Source organism: Quercus lobata, chromosome 10 (assembly GCF_001633185.2).
Source record: "Quercus lobata isolate SW786 chromosome 10, ValleyOak3.0 Primary Assembly, whole genome shotgun sequence".
In the NCBI taxonomy this organism is placed as follows: Eukaryota; Viridiplantae; Streptophyta; class Magnoliopsida; order Fagales; family Fagaceae; genus Quercus; species Quercus lobata.
In genome coordinates, this window is record NC_044913.1 from 39893782 (window position 1) to 39908601 (window position 14820).

The window sequence follows — 14820 nt, forward strand, 5'->3', positions numbered from 1 at the left end:
CATTGATCTTGAATACACCTGGAGGAGGCGCTAACCACTTTCCTTCTGACCGAGACAAACTTTGAGCTCAAGCTGTTGAAGCATTTTTGAATTCAAAAATATGTTTCTTTGCAAAACCCCAAATATGATCAGGGATTTGACTTGAGGACTCGTACACAATTCTATTTCTATTGTACCAAATTGCCCATGCAGCCCCAAAGAAAATCTCCAAGTCACTGGATGAACCAGATTCCAAAATCTCCATAGCAATATCTACAATATTTCTATTTACATTCAACAACACATTCGGACAGTCCAGCCAACAACTCCAAACCCTCTTAGCTACTTCACATTTCACAAAGACATGACAATTCGTTTCAGGCTCCATACAACACCTACTATTACTAAGTATGGATTATATTTAATTTGACATGACATATTACATTTTTTCCTTTTAATTTTCCTAGTGAAATATGAAATTAACCAATTATAATCCTAAATTAACAAACCAAACAACAAATACCTCAAATACACAAACCCTAAAAACCAAAGAACTAACCTTTTTTTGTCTTCTCAGGTTCTCAATTCGTTTTCTGACTTAGAGCTCCTTCGAGTTTGGCTTCATGTGTGTTTCTCTCCAGAAGTGCAAGGTTCTCCTTCCTCTCAACATCAACGTATACAGGGAGAACTCTCTCCTTTTTTCCTCACGATGTCGTATGGGGAGAATTCTCTCAAGTTCCTTTTCAGTCTTTGCATCGCACAACTCTCTCAATTTATTTCATCTATTATTATTATTATTTTTTTTTTATAAAAAAACTCAAAATCAAAACAACGGAGTACCACTTAACCCTTAAGTTGACATCATGTATCTCATTTGACTTCAAGGTTCAATTTATTAATTTTTTGAAACTGCATGGTTTTGTGTAATTTGTTACATCCGAAACTCTAGAGTTTAATTTGCTACAACCCCAAACTATAGTGTTTAAAATGTAATTTCCCCTAAGATTTTTTTATGCATAATACATTGTTTTACAAACATTTGTAATTTGAGTGGAAACATTTGTACACATTTGGTCATTTATAAATTGTAAAATTTAAAATCATCAGGTTATAATATTATAACAACTGAAACTTTTTGATTTAATTAACCACGGTGTATATAATTTTAAAAAATATTTATTTCTAATGCTTTGAGAATTTCCTTTCGTTCACACACACTCAGAGATAGAGAGAGATTAACAACCACCTGAGTAAATTTCTCAGGTAATCCTCCGAGCACAAACATTTAAATATTGGCAACAATAAGGGTAATCTACAAGAAATAAAGCAAAATTTACACAAATTGAATAAAGAAATTTTATATACAACCAACCAGCTCATAAAATCTTCCAGCACAAACCCTACCCTGCATGAGAACCTAACCAATTACAGCCCTTTCCTTTCTAAAATGTAAGGTATTTCTTGTTCCCTAACAATCCTCCTTTTTCAGAAAAAAATTGAACCATGCTTAGAATTCCCCTGGGACGTCTTCATCGGGTGAAATCACAGTCAAGAGAGAATACTTGACTCTTACAGAGATTTTACCCTTATCAACTGAAAGCTTTGCACCAGACACAACCCAGTACCCAGGTGAGTCCTGTGGTCCTCTTGTCATCTCTGTTGTGTCAACAAACCTTAGAAGCTTAGGTGTCTGGGTTGGCACTGGAGGGCCCCCCGGATAGACAGCAGAGTTTATGTTCACATCAGCAGGCCGAGGAGGCGGTTTTTGAGCATTTGAGAAACGAGTGCTGATCAGTGTTGAGATTATTCCAGATTTTTGTGCCAAGCCAGGGGAACCATCCCATTCAGGAGCTTTCACAGCAATGGCACCAATGACTTTAGAGAAATTAAGCCGTAAGAATAAAACTTTCTTCAATCCAGAGTCTCCTACTTCAAAGTATGCCCCAGTGACAACAGAGAGATCATCATCAGACTCGACAGGGGCTGTGCAGACATGAGAAAAGCTCTTCCACTGAACCTTCTCATAGTACCTGCGATCAGATGAGAGATAAGAGGCCTTGCCATTAGGTTCATCCAGGAGTTGAAAGGTTTTTGGCTGTGAGGAAAGGTGCTGCAAGTGGATCCCTAGGCAGTTGCTTCGTTTCCCTTCCAAATAGAGTCGAAGTCCAGTCACTGGCTTCTTACCCGCATCAACCTGTCAAGTAATTCATCAATAAGAGTAAAAGATAATCAATACAATATACAATTATTCCACCCCAAATAGAGTAAAAGAAAATCAAGAATAATACAGCCAGAAGACATAAAAATCAGAAGGCTCCACATGAAGTGATGATTTATTTTCTTTTCATCCTTCTATTGTTCAATATAGATGTCAAAGGGCATTGAGAGGGAACTTAAAGAGTCAAGACTGCAAGACTTCTTCCAGTTTGTCAAGACTACTGCAGATGGAAACAATAGGAGGTAAACTGATATAATACTACTACCACCCAACCTATTCAAAAGCAAAGGCGTCCTATATGAGAAAAAAGTTGTATGAGAACAGAAATTCCAATTTCTGATGGTTGACATTCACTAAGCATGCATTTCTTTAAGGCCGCAGCATAAAATGGCAATCAGGAGTTTCTGAACATGAGAAAGGTTGCACGTGGATATAATAACCTTGTGAGAAAGAAAGATGACTTTCATCAAACAGGCTACATTTCAGAACCTAATAAGAAACTTGAGTTTATTGAAACAGAATGCAGTATCATTGTTCCTCAGTTCAACAGAATTCATTGCTTGACCTGTCCACAACAGCCTTTTACTACATCTTAAAAAAAAAATTGCTAAAAAACAATATAGTAGAGATTTTCTGAACTTTAATATATGTCAATACCAAAGGTTTAAGCGGCAAGAACAAAGGAGTGAGAATGAGAAGGCAAGGGAGAGGCTTTCCTGATATCACAAGTAACTGATACACTTATGAGCCTTCTTTTGAACGCTCTAATAGCATCTCATAATAAAGTGCCACACTGGCCAAATTTTATCCAGGAGAAAATACAGGCCACTTTTCTGCAATAACCAAGCAAAGTGACACTCTACTAGCTGTTCGAACATCCAACCCAAAAGCTAAAACTGTCAGGAAGTGGACCAACAATGTCTATGGAGCTCAAACTAGTATAGTGAAAAAGGGGGAAAAAAAGAACCTCAATCCCTCAATGCTTGTCTTCAAAACCACATTCTCTGTGAAATTCAGCCCCTCTTATAAATCCCACCTTGTCATAACCAATCACCACTACCCAAAACTTAGGCACCAAACTCTCCTTGAACACCATGGACAGTTTTTATAACCTCACCTGGTCCAAGTCCCATGAGCCCATCATCATTGCTGCTAGAACCACTCCCTAGATTCCCCAAGAAGTCCCCAAATCAGTGAAACCAATGACCAAAATGAGGTTAATGTGGTGTTTTAGGGTTTTCACTCAGGCCGCAAGTGACTTTTACATTCATTTTTTAATGGTTGTAATTCCAAGTCTTAATGGATTTAACCACAAATTGGTGGATCAAATTCGGCCTAAACCACAGGAAAATAAAATGTATTTTGTCCAATAATATATATATATATATATATATATTAATTCATTTAAAAAAAAAAGACTAAGAGCATTACTGGAGTTGTGTTAACATAGAGCTTAGGACCCATGAAGCTGAACTGTAATGATGCAGTACTCTGCTTCCTATCTGGACCAAGGGGAATGTCACCAAGTACTGGTGCCCATTGCCTTGGAAGTTGAAACTCCAAAAACTGATGAAGTTCCTGAATTGGTGGTTTATCTGCATTCATAAAACATGTCAAAAAGAAGAATGGTTTACATTTTCCTACATAACACAATTTTGGGCTAAAAAATATAAGCCACATTAATTTTAAAGTAGCACAGCCATTCAAAATAAGTGCATATCTGATATCTGTACTCTTAGGAACATGGGCTACCACCTAACAGTTAAATAAGAGGCATCACCCAGAAGCCAATGGACCATGAAAATTACCTTAAGGGGCTTCAAAAATTGGGTGTTTATTCATTAATAATGTGAACAAAAAACTCTACATGACTACAGGGATATCTATAAGTACACTTCCTTGCATAAACTTAAAAAGAGTGTTTGGCAAACTACAAAATTGGGTCAGCCAGGAAAAATATATATATATACATAACAGGGTATTGTCCTTGCAGCAAAGAATTTCTCAACATATCCACTGAGTTGAATACAGATGAAACTGTAAAGTATATTTATAAGATGGGCTGATGTAAAGTGAGTTATATTTAACAACTAAGCAAAACTTGTGAACAAACATGATAAAAATAAAAACTCAGAGGATGTCACTTGAAAAATAAAGGGTAAATTACACTAACCTCCCTTAAGGTTTGGGAAAATGTCAAAACCTCCTCCTATTTCTAAAACTGAAACTTATCTCGAGGTTATTATTTTTATTTTACTTTTAATATATATATTCTTATCATATAAACATTATGGTTAGTAAGCATTATTTTGAGATTATTCAAGATGAGAGAACTTAATTTGAAAAATATGTATTTTGACTTAAATTGTAATGGACATAAGTGGTCGTAAGAGGTTATTTTTTTTATATAAATCAAAACCTCAGGGAGTAGAGTGTCATTTATTAAAAAAATAGGAAGATCTTGACATTTCCCCAAACCTTGAGGCAGGTTATTGTAACTTACCCAAAAGTAAAACATGGAAAAAGAGAACAAGGCAAAGGATCAAAGACTTGAAAAATCTATGAACTCACTCTTAAGAACATAACCATTTTCATGGAAATAACTGCAATATTTAATGAAATACACACATAGAATACTGCAGTTATTATTTACTCACCATGAAATTACCATTCTCATAGCAACAAGCCAACAAAACAGAAAAGTTTTAGAACTTGTACAAATTCCTTATTTGACCACCCCCCCCAAAAAAAAGAAAAAAGAAAAAAAGTGACAGCACAATTTCTCCAGAACCAATCCTAGAGTTCCTGACCATCAGGCTTACTCTCCAAGGAACTAACAAGATATACAAGAGGCTACTAGTGAAATTATACCTCACTGAGAAAGGATTGGCTCTTATCTTCTCTAAGTTGATCTTAAAGGCCAAGGCAAATTTATATATATATATATATATATATATAAATTAATCTGAGACCAGGAGTTCCATTGATGGCAAGGATTGTCTCATAGACCAACTAAAAGCTAACAAACCCCTCATTAAAAGATTATATGAAATACATGTCATCAATCTAAATGCGGCAATTTCTGAGAGGTCCAGGTTTTCAATAAAATGAAATAAATGCAAAAGGAGACTATGCTTAATACTTACAACGGAGGTACAGATTAATGGCATGGCTCAAAAAGCCGCTACCATTTATTCCATTCAACAATGACGTGATTGGGACAAATGACATTGAGATCACATCAGGTTCAAACTGAACTGTCTGACACCAGTCATTGTGGGATAGAGTTTTATTCAAGCTTCCCCCTTTCCTCTTGCAAGCGAATTTAATATCCTGCATCTGAAATAATTAAGCTGTAAGCTACTGAAAGCTGTGACGATATTTAGAAGTCAAAAACTTGACAGAGGACAGCAAAGTGCTACAACGAACATTCACCATATAAATGACTGGTTTCAATAAATATTCAAAATGTGCCCAAAGTGTCAAATGTAGATCTTTGCTGGTACAGTATAATATATTATTCAAGCCTTAGAATCAAAGACCATAGTAAGTTCACTTATAAACTGTTGTGAGAGTGAGAGTAACATGTACTGTAGAGAAGTACTTTTACTATTTGGTTTCATATAAACCATAAATACTAATGTTAGTGGGCTGAAACCAGTTTTCTGAAAACTGGACTAGACCGGATGGTTGAACCAGATTAACCCTGTGTGGAGATTGGTTCAGGCTGCCCTTGAAGCCAGCAATCCAGTAAGACTAGCCAGAACCAGTCAAATAGACAGTTCAACCACAAATTGCTCATCACAATTAAGGTCCTAAAAAACTGGCCATTTTTTCAAAAAATATTGATTACTTTTAAAAAAATAAATAATTCTGTAATAAGTTTTGTTGATGAGATGGCTTGGACCCAAGTCTATTTGAAAATAATTTGATTTAATTTCTCATATAATTTTATTTTAAATTAAACAAATAGGTCCATCTAATATTTATTATGTCGTCTTGGCAACATGATTTGACTCCATTTCGACCACAATATGAAATCTTAAGGTAAATATGATTATCTAAATAAATGCATTTAATATTATTTCAAAAATTTTATTTCAAAGACTGTCGGATATCAGAACATTGGCTGAAACCAAAGCACCTCTTTCCAATGTCTCATCTCTCCATTTTCTCTCCCTTCTCTTCTGCTACTCTTTCTTACAAACCCAACATCACAACAAGGAATTACACAAACAAATTAATGTCCCATGTGTTAGCCAAAGATTCTTAATGAAAAAAAAGAAAAAGAAAAGAAGTGAAAAGCAAAAAGAAAAATGCAGATGGTTCACAGTATTGAAGTAACTATTGCAAGGAAACAACAACAACAACAACAAAAAACTATTACAAGGAGCCAGAAGAGTTCACTTACAATCAATCTTTAGTGCTATTTAGGACCATTTTAACCACTACAAACTTAATCGTTAGTTAAGATTTTATTTGCTGAAAGTGTACCTCAGTATAGTAGTAAGAACCTGATTGAATTGTGTCCATGAAGGGAAGACCCTGCGTAAGCTGAAACAAAAAGTATAATACAAATTAAGATAGCTGGATAGTTGCCTAAACTTGCATTTCATCTCAAATAGTAAACAAAATATTGGTAAAGAAATCAATCCTCATTCATGCTGCTACATTATAACCATAAGATGACCAGCTGAAAGTGAAGCTTAACAAGTGGCAACTCTTTTTATCAGAAAGTACAACGGGTTCACACCTCTAAGCAATACTATGAAGTTACAGGAATTATCAAGGTATGGTTGATTTATATAAGAAATTTCAAAAAAGATTTTTCATGAAAGAGAGATTCTTTAAGAGAGCAACATTTGTGACCTTGTATCGAGGCACCTAAGATCCCTTGAAATTCGGAACACCAGGACAGCATGCAGCAGAAAACTTCAAAATGGAATCAGATTAAAATTTATGATGCAAAATGCAGCAGCCCACAGTTGATATCAACTAGACGTGGCAAAAATATATCAGCCGGTGGGAAAATTATTATAATTGACTGATCAGGAGTGCGTTGGTTTGTGGTATTCTATTTCTTGATATAAACTGTTGGTTCATTCCAAATAGCTAAAGCTTTTGAGACAATTGGCTCTTCAACACAGCTTAAATACATTCGAAAGGACAAGAATGAACCTTTCTTTCAAGCACTGGCTCAAACCAAATAATAACTAACTAAATATTAAATCCACTAGCATATATATATAATAATTAGTTTTATTCAAAAGAGGAAATAGATCAAGTAAATCCACTATCCTATATTTAAACTTTAAATAGCACTCAATTATATTGTAGCTATAGACTTCATTGCAGGGGCAAAAAATGTGCTCAAACTAGCAGTTGGTTTCAAGAATATAATAAAAAATTTAAACTAATACTACAAATTCATCACTTGAAGATATGAATGTTCTAATTATTATTTTCTAATAATGACATGAATATATTAAAATTTTAAAACTAACACTACAAATTGAGCACTTGAAGATATGCATGTTCTAATTATTACTTTCCCCTCTGCTAAAATACCTTCTTTTTATTATTTCAAAACAGGTGGGGAAAGTGCCACATGCCTCATCATCAAAAGTGGATTTATTAGATGAGGAAAACAAAAACAGCAAACAGAGGGATAGATACTATCTTAAGAGGCATCTTCCCACACACACACAAAAAGATTTTTGAATTGTTAAAACTATAACTCAGAATATAAAACTCACTTTATAACAATAGAACTGAAACTAAGGTAGAAATCAGAATTGGATGCCAGTGAATACACAGGAGACCACCTTCATTCTGCTAGATGATAAGGACTAAAAGGGATACTACTGGCAGAGTCAGGTCTAAACAGATTCAACAGGGAAATTCTGAAATTGAAGAGTCTTGCTTCATTCAAGCAGCTGAGTGTTGGAAGCAAGCTATTCTCTTACTTGCTCGATCTGTTCAATTGCAACCTTATAATGCAATCATATTCTTTGTTCCAAGTGCTGTTTTTGTTTTCTGTATTTCTGATTCACTAGGGGATGGACCATAAAAGGCACCATCAGACTAGTGGAAGGACAGAAAGAACACCAGTTCTGGCTCTACAAGAACACATGTTGGCCTATTGCTAAGAAGAATATGTAGGCTTAAAAAAAAAGGGTATAAAATAGAATACAAGTGACCACCCTAGACTACATCCTTCCAAACATAAATATTGCTCTGCAATAAATGTTAAAATTCATAGGGAAAAGCATAGACAGAATTCCTTCAAACCTTTGGCCTCTCATTTGAATACACGTTGTACTGTCCAGTCCCATCTACAAACATTTTGTCTGCCATATCTTTTAACTTTTTCTGTACATCAGCAGGTTGGAGACTTGATGAATGCTGTTGCTTTGCATATATTAAATCCTTTCCCCCAATCTTCACACCAACTATGACATGTGTACCATACTTCTCAACAAACCTAGAATTATCAGAACACAACATTATTCTATAACATTTTCTGAACTTAGTACAATTTGATTAATAACATACAAACAATGAACATAACTTGATTATTAGGAACTGCTAAGAAACATTAATTAAAACAAATTTTACATAGAAAAAGAAGACAGATCTCCTCACTCTTAATGACATCTATGAGTACTACCTTTCTATGAAAAAAAAAGACACCTATGAAGCAACAATATATGTAAATATTGAGTTGAAAAGTTGTATTCTACCAATAAAGCAAATCCAGCAACAAGGAAAAGGAAGAAGCCTCAATAGAGGTTATCTGAAATTTATAATATTTTTTACGTTTTAGTCAATCATGGTATTTTAGGAATTTAGTAAATATCGGGAATGGGCTCACCTATGGACTTTCTTTATTATGGATTTTATGTTTCTTAATAAGGCCAGGGTTCCTTTTTCTCTTTTGGATAAGTACGTTTGGGGAGGGGGAGAAGAAGGGTTTTTTTCTTTTTATGGGTTTGATTAGATCCAAGATAACTTGGGGATTATGGCCAGGGTTCCTTTTTCTCTTTTGGATAAGTACGTTTGGGGAGGGGGAGAAGAAGGGTTTTTTTCTTTTTATGGGTTTGATTAGATCCAAGATAACTTGGGGATTATAAGTAGGCGGATAGTTATAAGTAGCATGTAATAAGCAGTATAGCTTTCAACCATGAAATTATGAGTTTACTTGAAGTTCAGTACTCTTTATTGCCAATATGCTTCTCAGGAAAACCCTTTTTGCTTAGGGTCATTTCTCTTCTCTTTCGGGTGTTGTCTATAATACTGAGTTCTCTATTGCAGCAACTTACTCTTTGTGATCAAAATTTCCTTTTTGCAAGTTTTCAGTTCAGTTCAGTTTTATAGAGTGGAAAAGCTATCATTTGTGGTTCACCTTTGTTTTAAGGCCCTAAAGACTTAAACCAAACAAAACCAAATTTAGTCTTCCAACATGTGGCTTACCAAAATGTTACCATAGCCCTCAAACACTTAGAACTTTGCCCAGCAACATATCACAAGTGTTGCACTTATTTTCATTCTTTGCACCACACAGCCACCTCTATTAATCTGTCACACCCTCTTCTTCCTTTATTTATCTCCAGTCAGCCCCTCCGATAAGTTGAGACTTACCCCTCTCTTTCTCTCAAGCACCCCCCCCCCCCCCAAAAAAAAAAAAAAAAAGAAAACGAAACCTTTCAATCTGAGTGATGAAGCAAATCAACTTCATCGATCATTTCCACATCTTTCAATACAACTTCAAGGCCCTAGATCATTGATATTTCCTCTACCTTTCACCTGCACCTTAGCCTTTGTGGAAAATCTCTTTTCTTTGTGGATGAAAGCAAGAGCAGTGTCAGGTGAATATTTGAATTACTTCACTATTAATAGTGTGTGGGATGAAACTGTAGTGATTTTTTATCTCCTTTTTGCTGATGATACACTCATTTTCTGTGATGCAATCATGCAAACCCTGCTCAACTTTGCCATTTGAGATGTATCCTCATTAGTTAGGCAATGTCAGGCTTGAGGACTAATTTGAGCAAAGCCAAAATTGTTCCAGTTGGAAAGGTGTGGAATATTGATAAATTGGCAAGTAATCTTGGATGTCATATTGCAGCCTTCCAATGAAATATTTGGTAACCTTTGGGAGCTTGCTTCAAGCTAAGGCACATAAACTATCATTGAGATGATGCATAAGAGATTGGTTGGTTGGAAGAAATTGTACTTATCAAAAGGAGGGAGACTTTGTCTAATCAAAAGTATGTTATCTAACCTTTCAACTTATGTCTAATCTTTAATCCCATTGCTTGGGGAAAAAAAGAAAAGGAATTTTCTCTGAAGTAGTTTGGGTGAGGAGTTTAAATTTCATTTAAGTCAACAGGAATGTTTGTTGCACCCCAATTTCTAATGGAGGTTTGGGGACTAAGAACCTAATGCTTTTTAATCAACCTCCTCTGGGAAAATAATTGCAGCGTTATGGGAAAGAAGAAAATGCGTTATGAAGGAAGTTGGTAGATATAAAGTAAGGCACTACTTGGGGGAGTTGGTGCTTTGATGAGATTAGGAGACCTTATGGTGTGGGCTTATAGAAAAATATTAGAAGATGGGACAGCTTCTCACTCTTTATCAGATATGTTGTAGGTAATGTATATGGAATACAGTTTTGGAATTATTTGTCAAATGACCAGACCACCCTTTAGGAGAGATCCTAGCCTCTTCCTCATTGCCAGGTACAAAGACAATAAGGTGGTGGATTACTTAGAGAACAGGAATGGGTCCTTTTGTGGGAATTTGTTATTCATTAGAGAGGTGCAAAACTGGGAATTAGAATACATGGTTCAATTACTGGATAATGTATACACTACAAAGTTACATCACAGGGAGGAAGATAAATTGGAATGTATGCCTTCAAAGACTCAATGTTTCCAAGTGAAGAGCTATTATAAGGAATTGAGAGGAGGTAGGATCCTTTTTCCTTGGCAGATTATTTGGAAAGCTCGTGTACCATCAAGGGTGGCTTTTTTCACATGGTGTGATTGTTAGGTAAAATCTTGACTACAGATAACCTTAGAAAATGAAGGTTAATCATCATGGATCAGTGCTTTATGTGCAAAGTAAGTGGCTTGTGAATTGTGGTCTCTTACTTTCTGTTTATTTGGTGTGTCCTGGGTAACGCCTTCTTCTGTATTGGAATTATTATCCTATTGGGAGGGACATGTTGATGAGAGAAGCAATGGGGAGATATGGAATGTTGTTGCTCTATGTTTAATGTGGTGCCTTGGAGAGAAAGAAATGCTCATTGCTTTGAGGGGAAAGACATGCACATGACAAAGTTGAAGCTTTTATTCTTGAAGATTTTGTATGACTGGACTTTGAATTCTCATGCTTTTTCCACTAAGGATTTTCTAGAGTTCCTGGACTCTGTGTTGTTGCTGTTGTTTTTTTTTTTTTTTTTTTTAATTTAATTTCAATTTTATTGTTGTTTTTATTTTCATTTGGACTTTTCCTTAAAAGGGTGGACACAACACGTGCATCTACAGCCTGCTTAGATATGACTTTCTCATCAATTTTCTTCCATATGGGAGAAATGATGCATCAAATAATGCTGATAGATCAATAAAAAGGTTAATGAGTTGAATTAATCCGAAACATTAAGTAAACCCACTTGCAACAATTTTATCATACAAGTTTTTGTTTAATTATTTTTATGGTTTTAACGGAAATATGTCAGAGGATAGAAGTGGAAATAAAGAGTGACTCATGGAGGCCATGAAATTAAAACAATATAGGTGGGGATGAAAAGAAAATAGAGAGAATTCAATATATAGCTGAAGCCATAGAACTTACCTTGCCAATGCAGCAGGATCCCATGATGATGGGACAGCTTGTTTAACATGATCATGCAATACCACATGTGATTTTTCTAGTGCAATGTTGTAGAGTGTGACGGATACACCATCAAATGCAAGGGATTTAGTGTTGGCAGCATCTTTCTGCCAGCCTCCAGTGAATTCAAATGCAGCATTGAAGTGACCCGACGGAATTTTACCAGAAAGAGATAGTTCCTGGTTAAACTGCTCAGACATCTAGAAGCATAAAACATACGACGATTAATCTTATGTAGGTTTATATAAAAATTTTGATACTGAGAAACAAAGTATGTTTGCAGGAATTACTTCAATGAGATTTTACCACAGAATTGACAATACTTTTTTTTTTTTTTTTTGAATTCAGTTAAAAGAAATAATATGTCAGCATGGTTAAAAAATGAAAAAGAAAATTAATCAATATCATTCCAATCTTATCAAATGGTTATATTTGTTTTTAGTTTTTGTCTAGGCACTCCTCATGCTGTTCAGTTGCAGCCAAGTCAATTTCAAGGCTGACATGGACCTTCAGCCCCATAAAAAAAAAGCTTCTCAAAACACACTATTACTTTTTCCACAGCATTTTTAATTCCAAAGTCCAAACCCATCAAATGCTCAAAACTTCAAAAGCCATCACTTACCAAGAATGCCATAACTCCAAATATACTTACCAAGAAAAGCCACCACTCCAAACGTTCACCTTTATTTGGTATAAAAATTATATATAGAATTTCCAACTAACTTTCATTAAAACAAACAAAAAAAAAAATCAACAAGGTAATCCCATTAATAGAACCCACAAAATTAACCAAAATTGATACAAAAATAGAACCTCCCATGACCAAAAAAAAAACTTGCATAAAACCAACCCTACTTTAATTCTTGCATTTCATTAGAGTTGAGATGTTCATAGAATTGGTAATTCTCAAGAATTTTATCAAACGACTAACTAAATTACCCGAATTCTCAACAATTAAATTCCTAGATACCGAAAACACTGATTTTTACGAAAGAAAAAAACGAAAACAAATAAACTCATAGACAGACATACAGACAGACAGAAGTTGTGTAATAGTGCCAAGAGATACCTGTTGAAAAAAAAAAAAAAAAAAAAAAAACCCACAATTATTTTTTTTTTCTTTCTTTCATTTTTGAGACAAAACGCCACAAATTTATCACTTAAAATGCAGAATTCTTGCATATTTCATGAGAATTGAGATGTTCATAGAAATACTAGTAATTCTCGACAATTAAATTCCTAGGTAACAAACACACTAAAATTTAAGGAAACACAAAAAAACAAAACAAAACAAAACAAAGAAACACGTTGTGTAATAGTACGAGGAAGAGGTTACCTGTTGAAAAGAGAGAACATCAGAAGCAAACCTAAGACGCTCGCCTTTATCACACTTTATGGACTTAGGAACATTTCGAACTGCAATTCCAGCCGGGACCACCAAGTCACGAACCTGATCGTCGTCAATCACGATCAACCTCGAGCTCCTCTTACAGTACTTGAGTTTCAAATCCTCCGCCAAATCGTAGCCCAACCCAACCGACTCAATCGCCGCCTTCACCGCCGCCTTCTGCTCTTCCATCTTCTTATTCTTGCTACTGCTCATTCTTCTTCTTTGATCATTCAAAGCAAAAACCGCTCCTCAAAATCACGGACTAATAGTTTTTTTTTTTTTTTCCTCTCTTTTCATATAGGTAATAAATACAGGTAAGAAGTAAGACCAAGAGAAATGAACAAGTCTTTGTTGTCGTTGTTTGGTTTATTAATTAAATGAATAAAAGAATTGGAGTTGGAGGATGACTGGTCAATACTCAAAATAGCGATGTCTTCAACGGATGCTAATCAAATGGTAAATTCTGTTTGGTACACACCATATTTTTTGCGTATGAACTGAAATCGTGAGTTGAAGCCACGGTTAACACGGCCCTTTTTGACTACATTGTAAGAGTCTTTTTCTTTTTTTAATGTTTTGTGTTGGAGAGAGTAATGATTTTTGTGGGGGTGGTAGGTGAAGGCAAGTGTGAAAGGGGATTTGGGAGGCTGAAGTCAAAGCTGGAGTGCTGGCAGCCTGGCTGCGAGTTTCGTTCTCAGAGTCTCATGCATTTGGCAAGCTCTACCCGCTTCGGCGTCCTATTCGACCATTGATTTTTTTTCTTCTTTTCTTTCATTCCAGTTTTAACTTCTAGCGCTTCGCATTTATACAAGACAAAGTCAATCACGGTTGAATCTTTAGTTCAACTATGCCTGGGATTGGTTGATAGGTTTATTGTATTTATACACTTTTTTTTTTTTTTTTGGAGTTACTTTTGTATTTATATACTTGACTTCTAATTTTTGGCAATAATTCTTTTTTTTTTCTTTAATTCGATAATTATATTAGGAGATAAATTTGAACTTTGTATATTTTACACTTCGTATATTTTGAAATAAAATATTTTTTGGAAAATATTTTCCAATTTTCGGGTATTTATTTACATGTAATGTGATCAAACTTGTAAGAGTAAAATCATTTATAAAAAGTTGTAAAATATTTTACCTTTAAATTTACTTGTCATACAAAACTCCTGAAAATGCTTTGCATGTAAAATATTTTACATTTAAGACTTCAAAATAAACGAAGAAGTAGAAACACCACGAATTACCATCCAATTGAGGTACAAGAGTCTTTATTGTTCCTTAATTCTTGAGTACTAAGCAAAAGTCTTGTAATAGTTCTTAAGCTTAGGCAA

At 34.9% G+C, this 14820-nt stretch overlaps 1 protein-coding gene across 1 annotated transcript; it reads right to left on the bottom strand.

Annotated features, from left to right (window-relative positions):
- Positions 1-1301: 1301 nt before the first annotated feature.
- On the bottom strand, positions 1302-14219 carry LOC115963725 (MACPF domain-containing protein At4g24290-like). The gene is made up of 7 exons (XM_031082859.1): positions 13431-14219; positions 12056-12294; positions 8489-8681; positions 6692-6751; positions 5344-5536; positions 3629-3792; positions 1302-2173 (listed from the first exon to the last, which is right to left on the bottom strand). The coding sequence occupies exons 1-7, from the start codon at positions 13695-13697 to the stop codon at positions 1487-1489; spliced, it is 1803 nt and encodes a 600-aa protein (XP_030938719.1). The 5' UTR covers positions 13698-14219; the 3' UTR covers positions 1302-1486.
- Positions 14220-14820: the final 601 nt, after the last annotated feature.

Coding starts and splice junctions, on each gene's coding strand:
- LOC115963725 (XM_031082859.1), bottom strand. CDS start 13,697: ATGAGCAGTAGCAAGAATAAGAAGATGGAAGAGCAGAAGGCGGCGGTG. Junction 6,752..8,488: donor ATTCAAATGAGAGGCCAAAG/GTTTGAAGGAAT, acceptor TTTTTGTTTCAG/CTTACGCAGGGTCTTCCCTT. Junction 5,537..6,691: donor GTTCTTACTACTATACTGAG/GTACACTTTCAG, acceptor TAATTATTTCAG/ATGCAGGATATTAAATTCGC.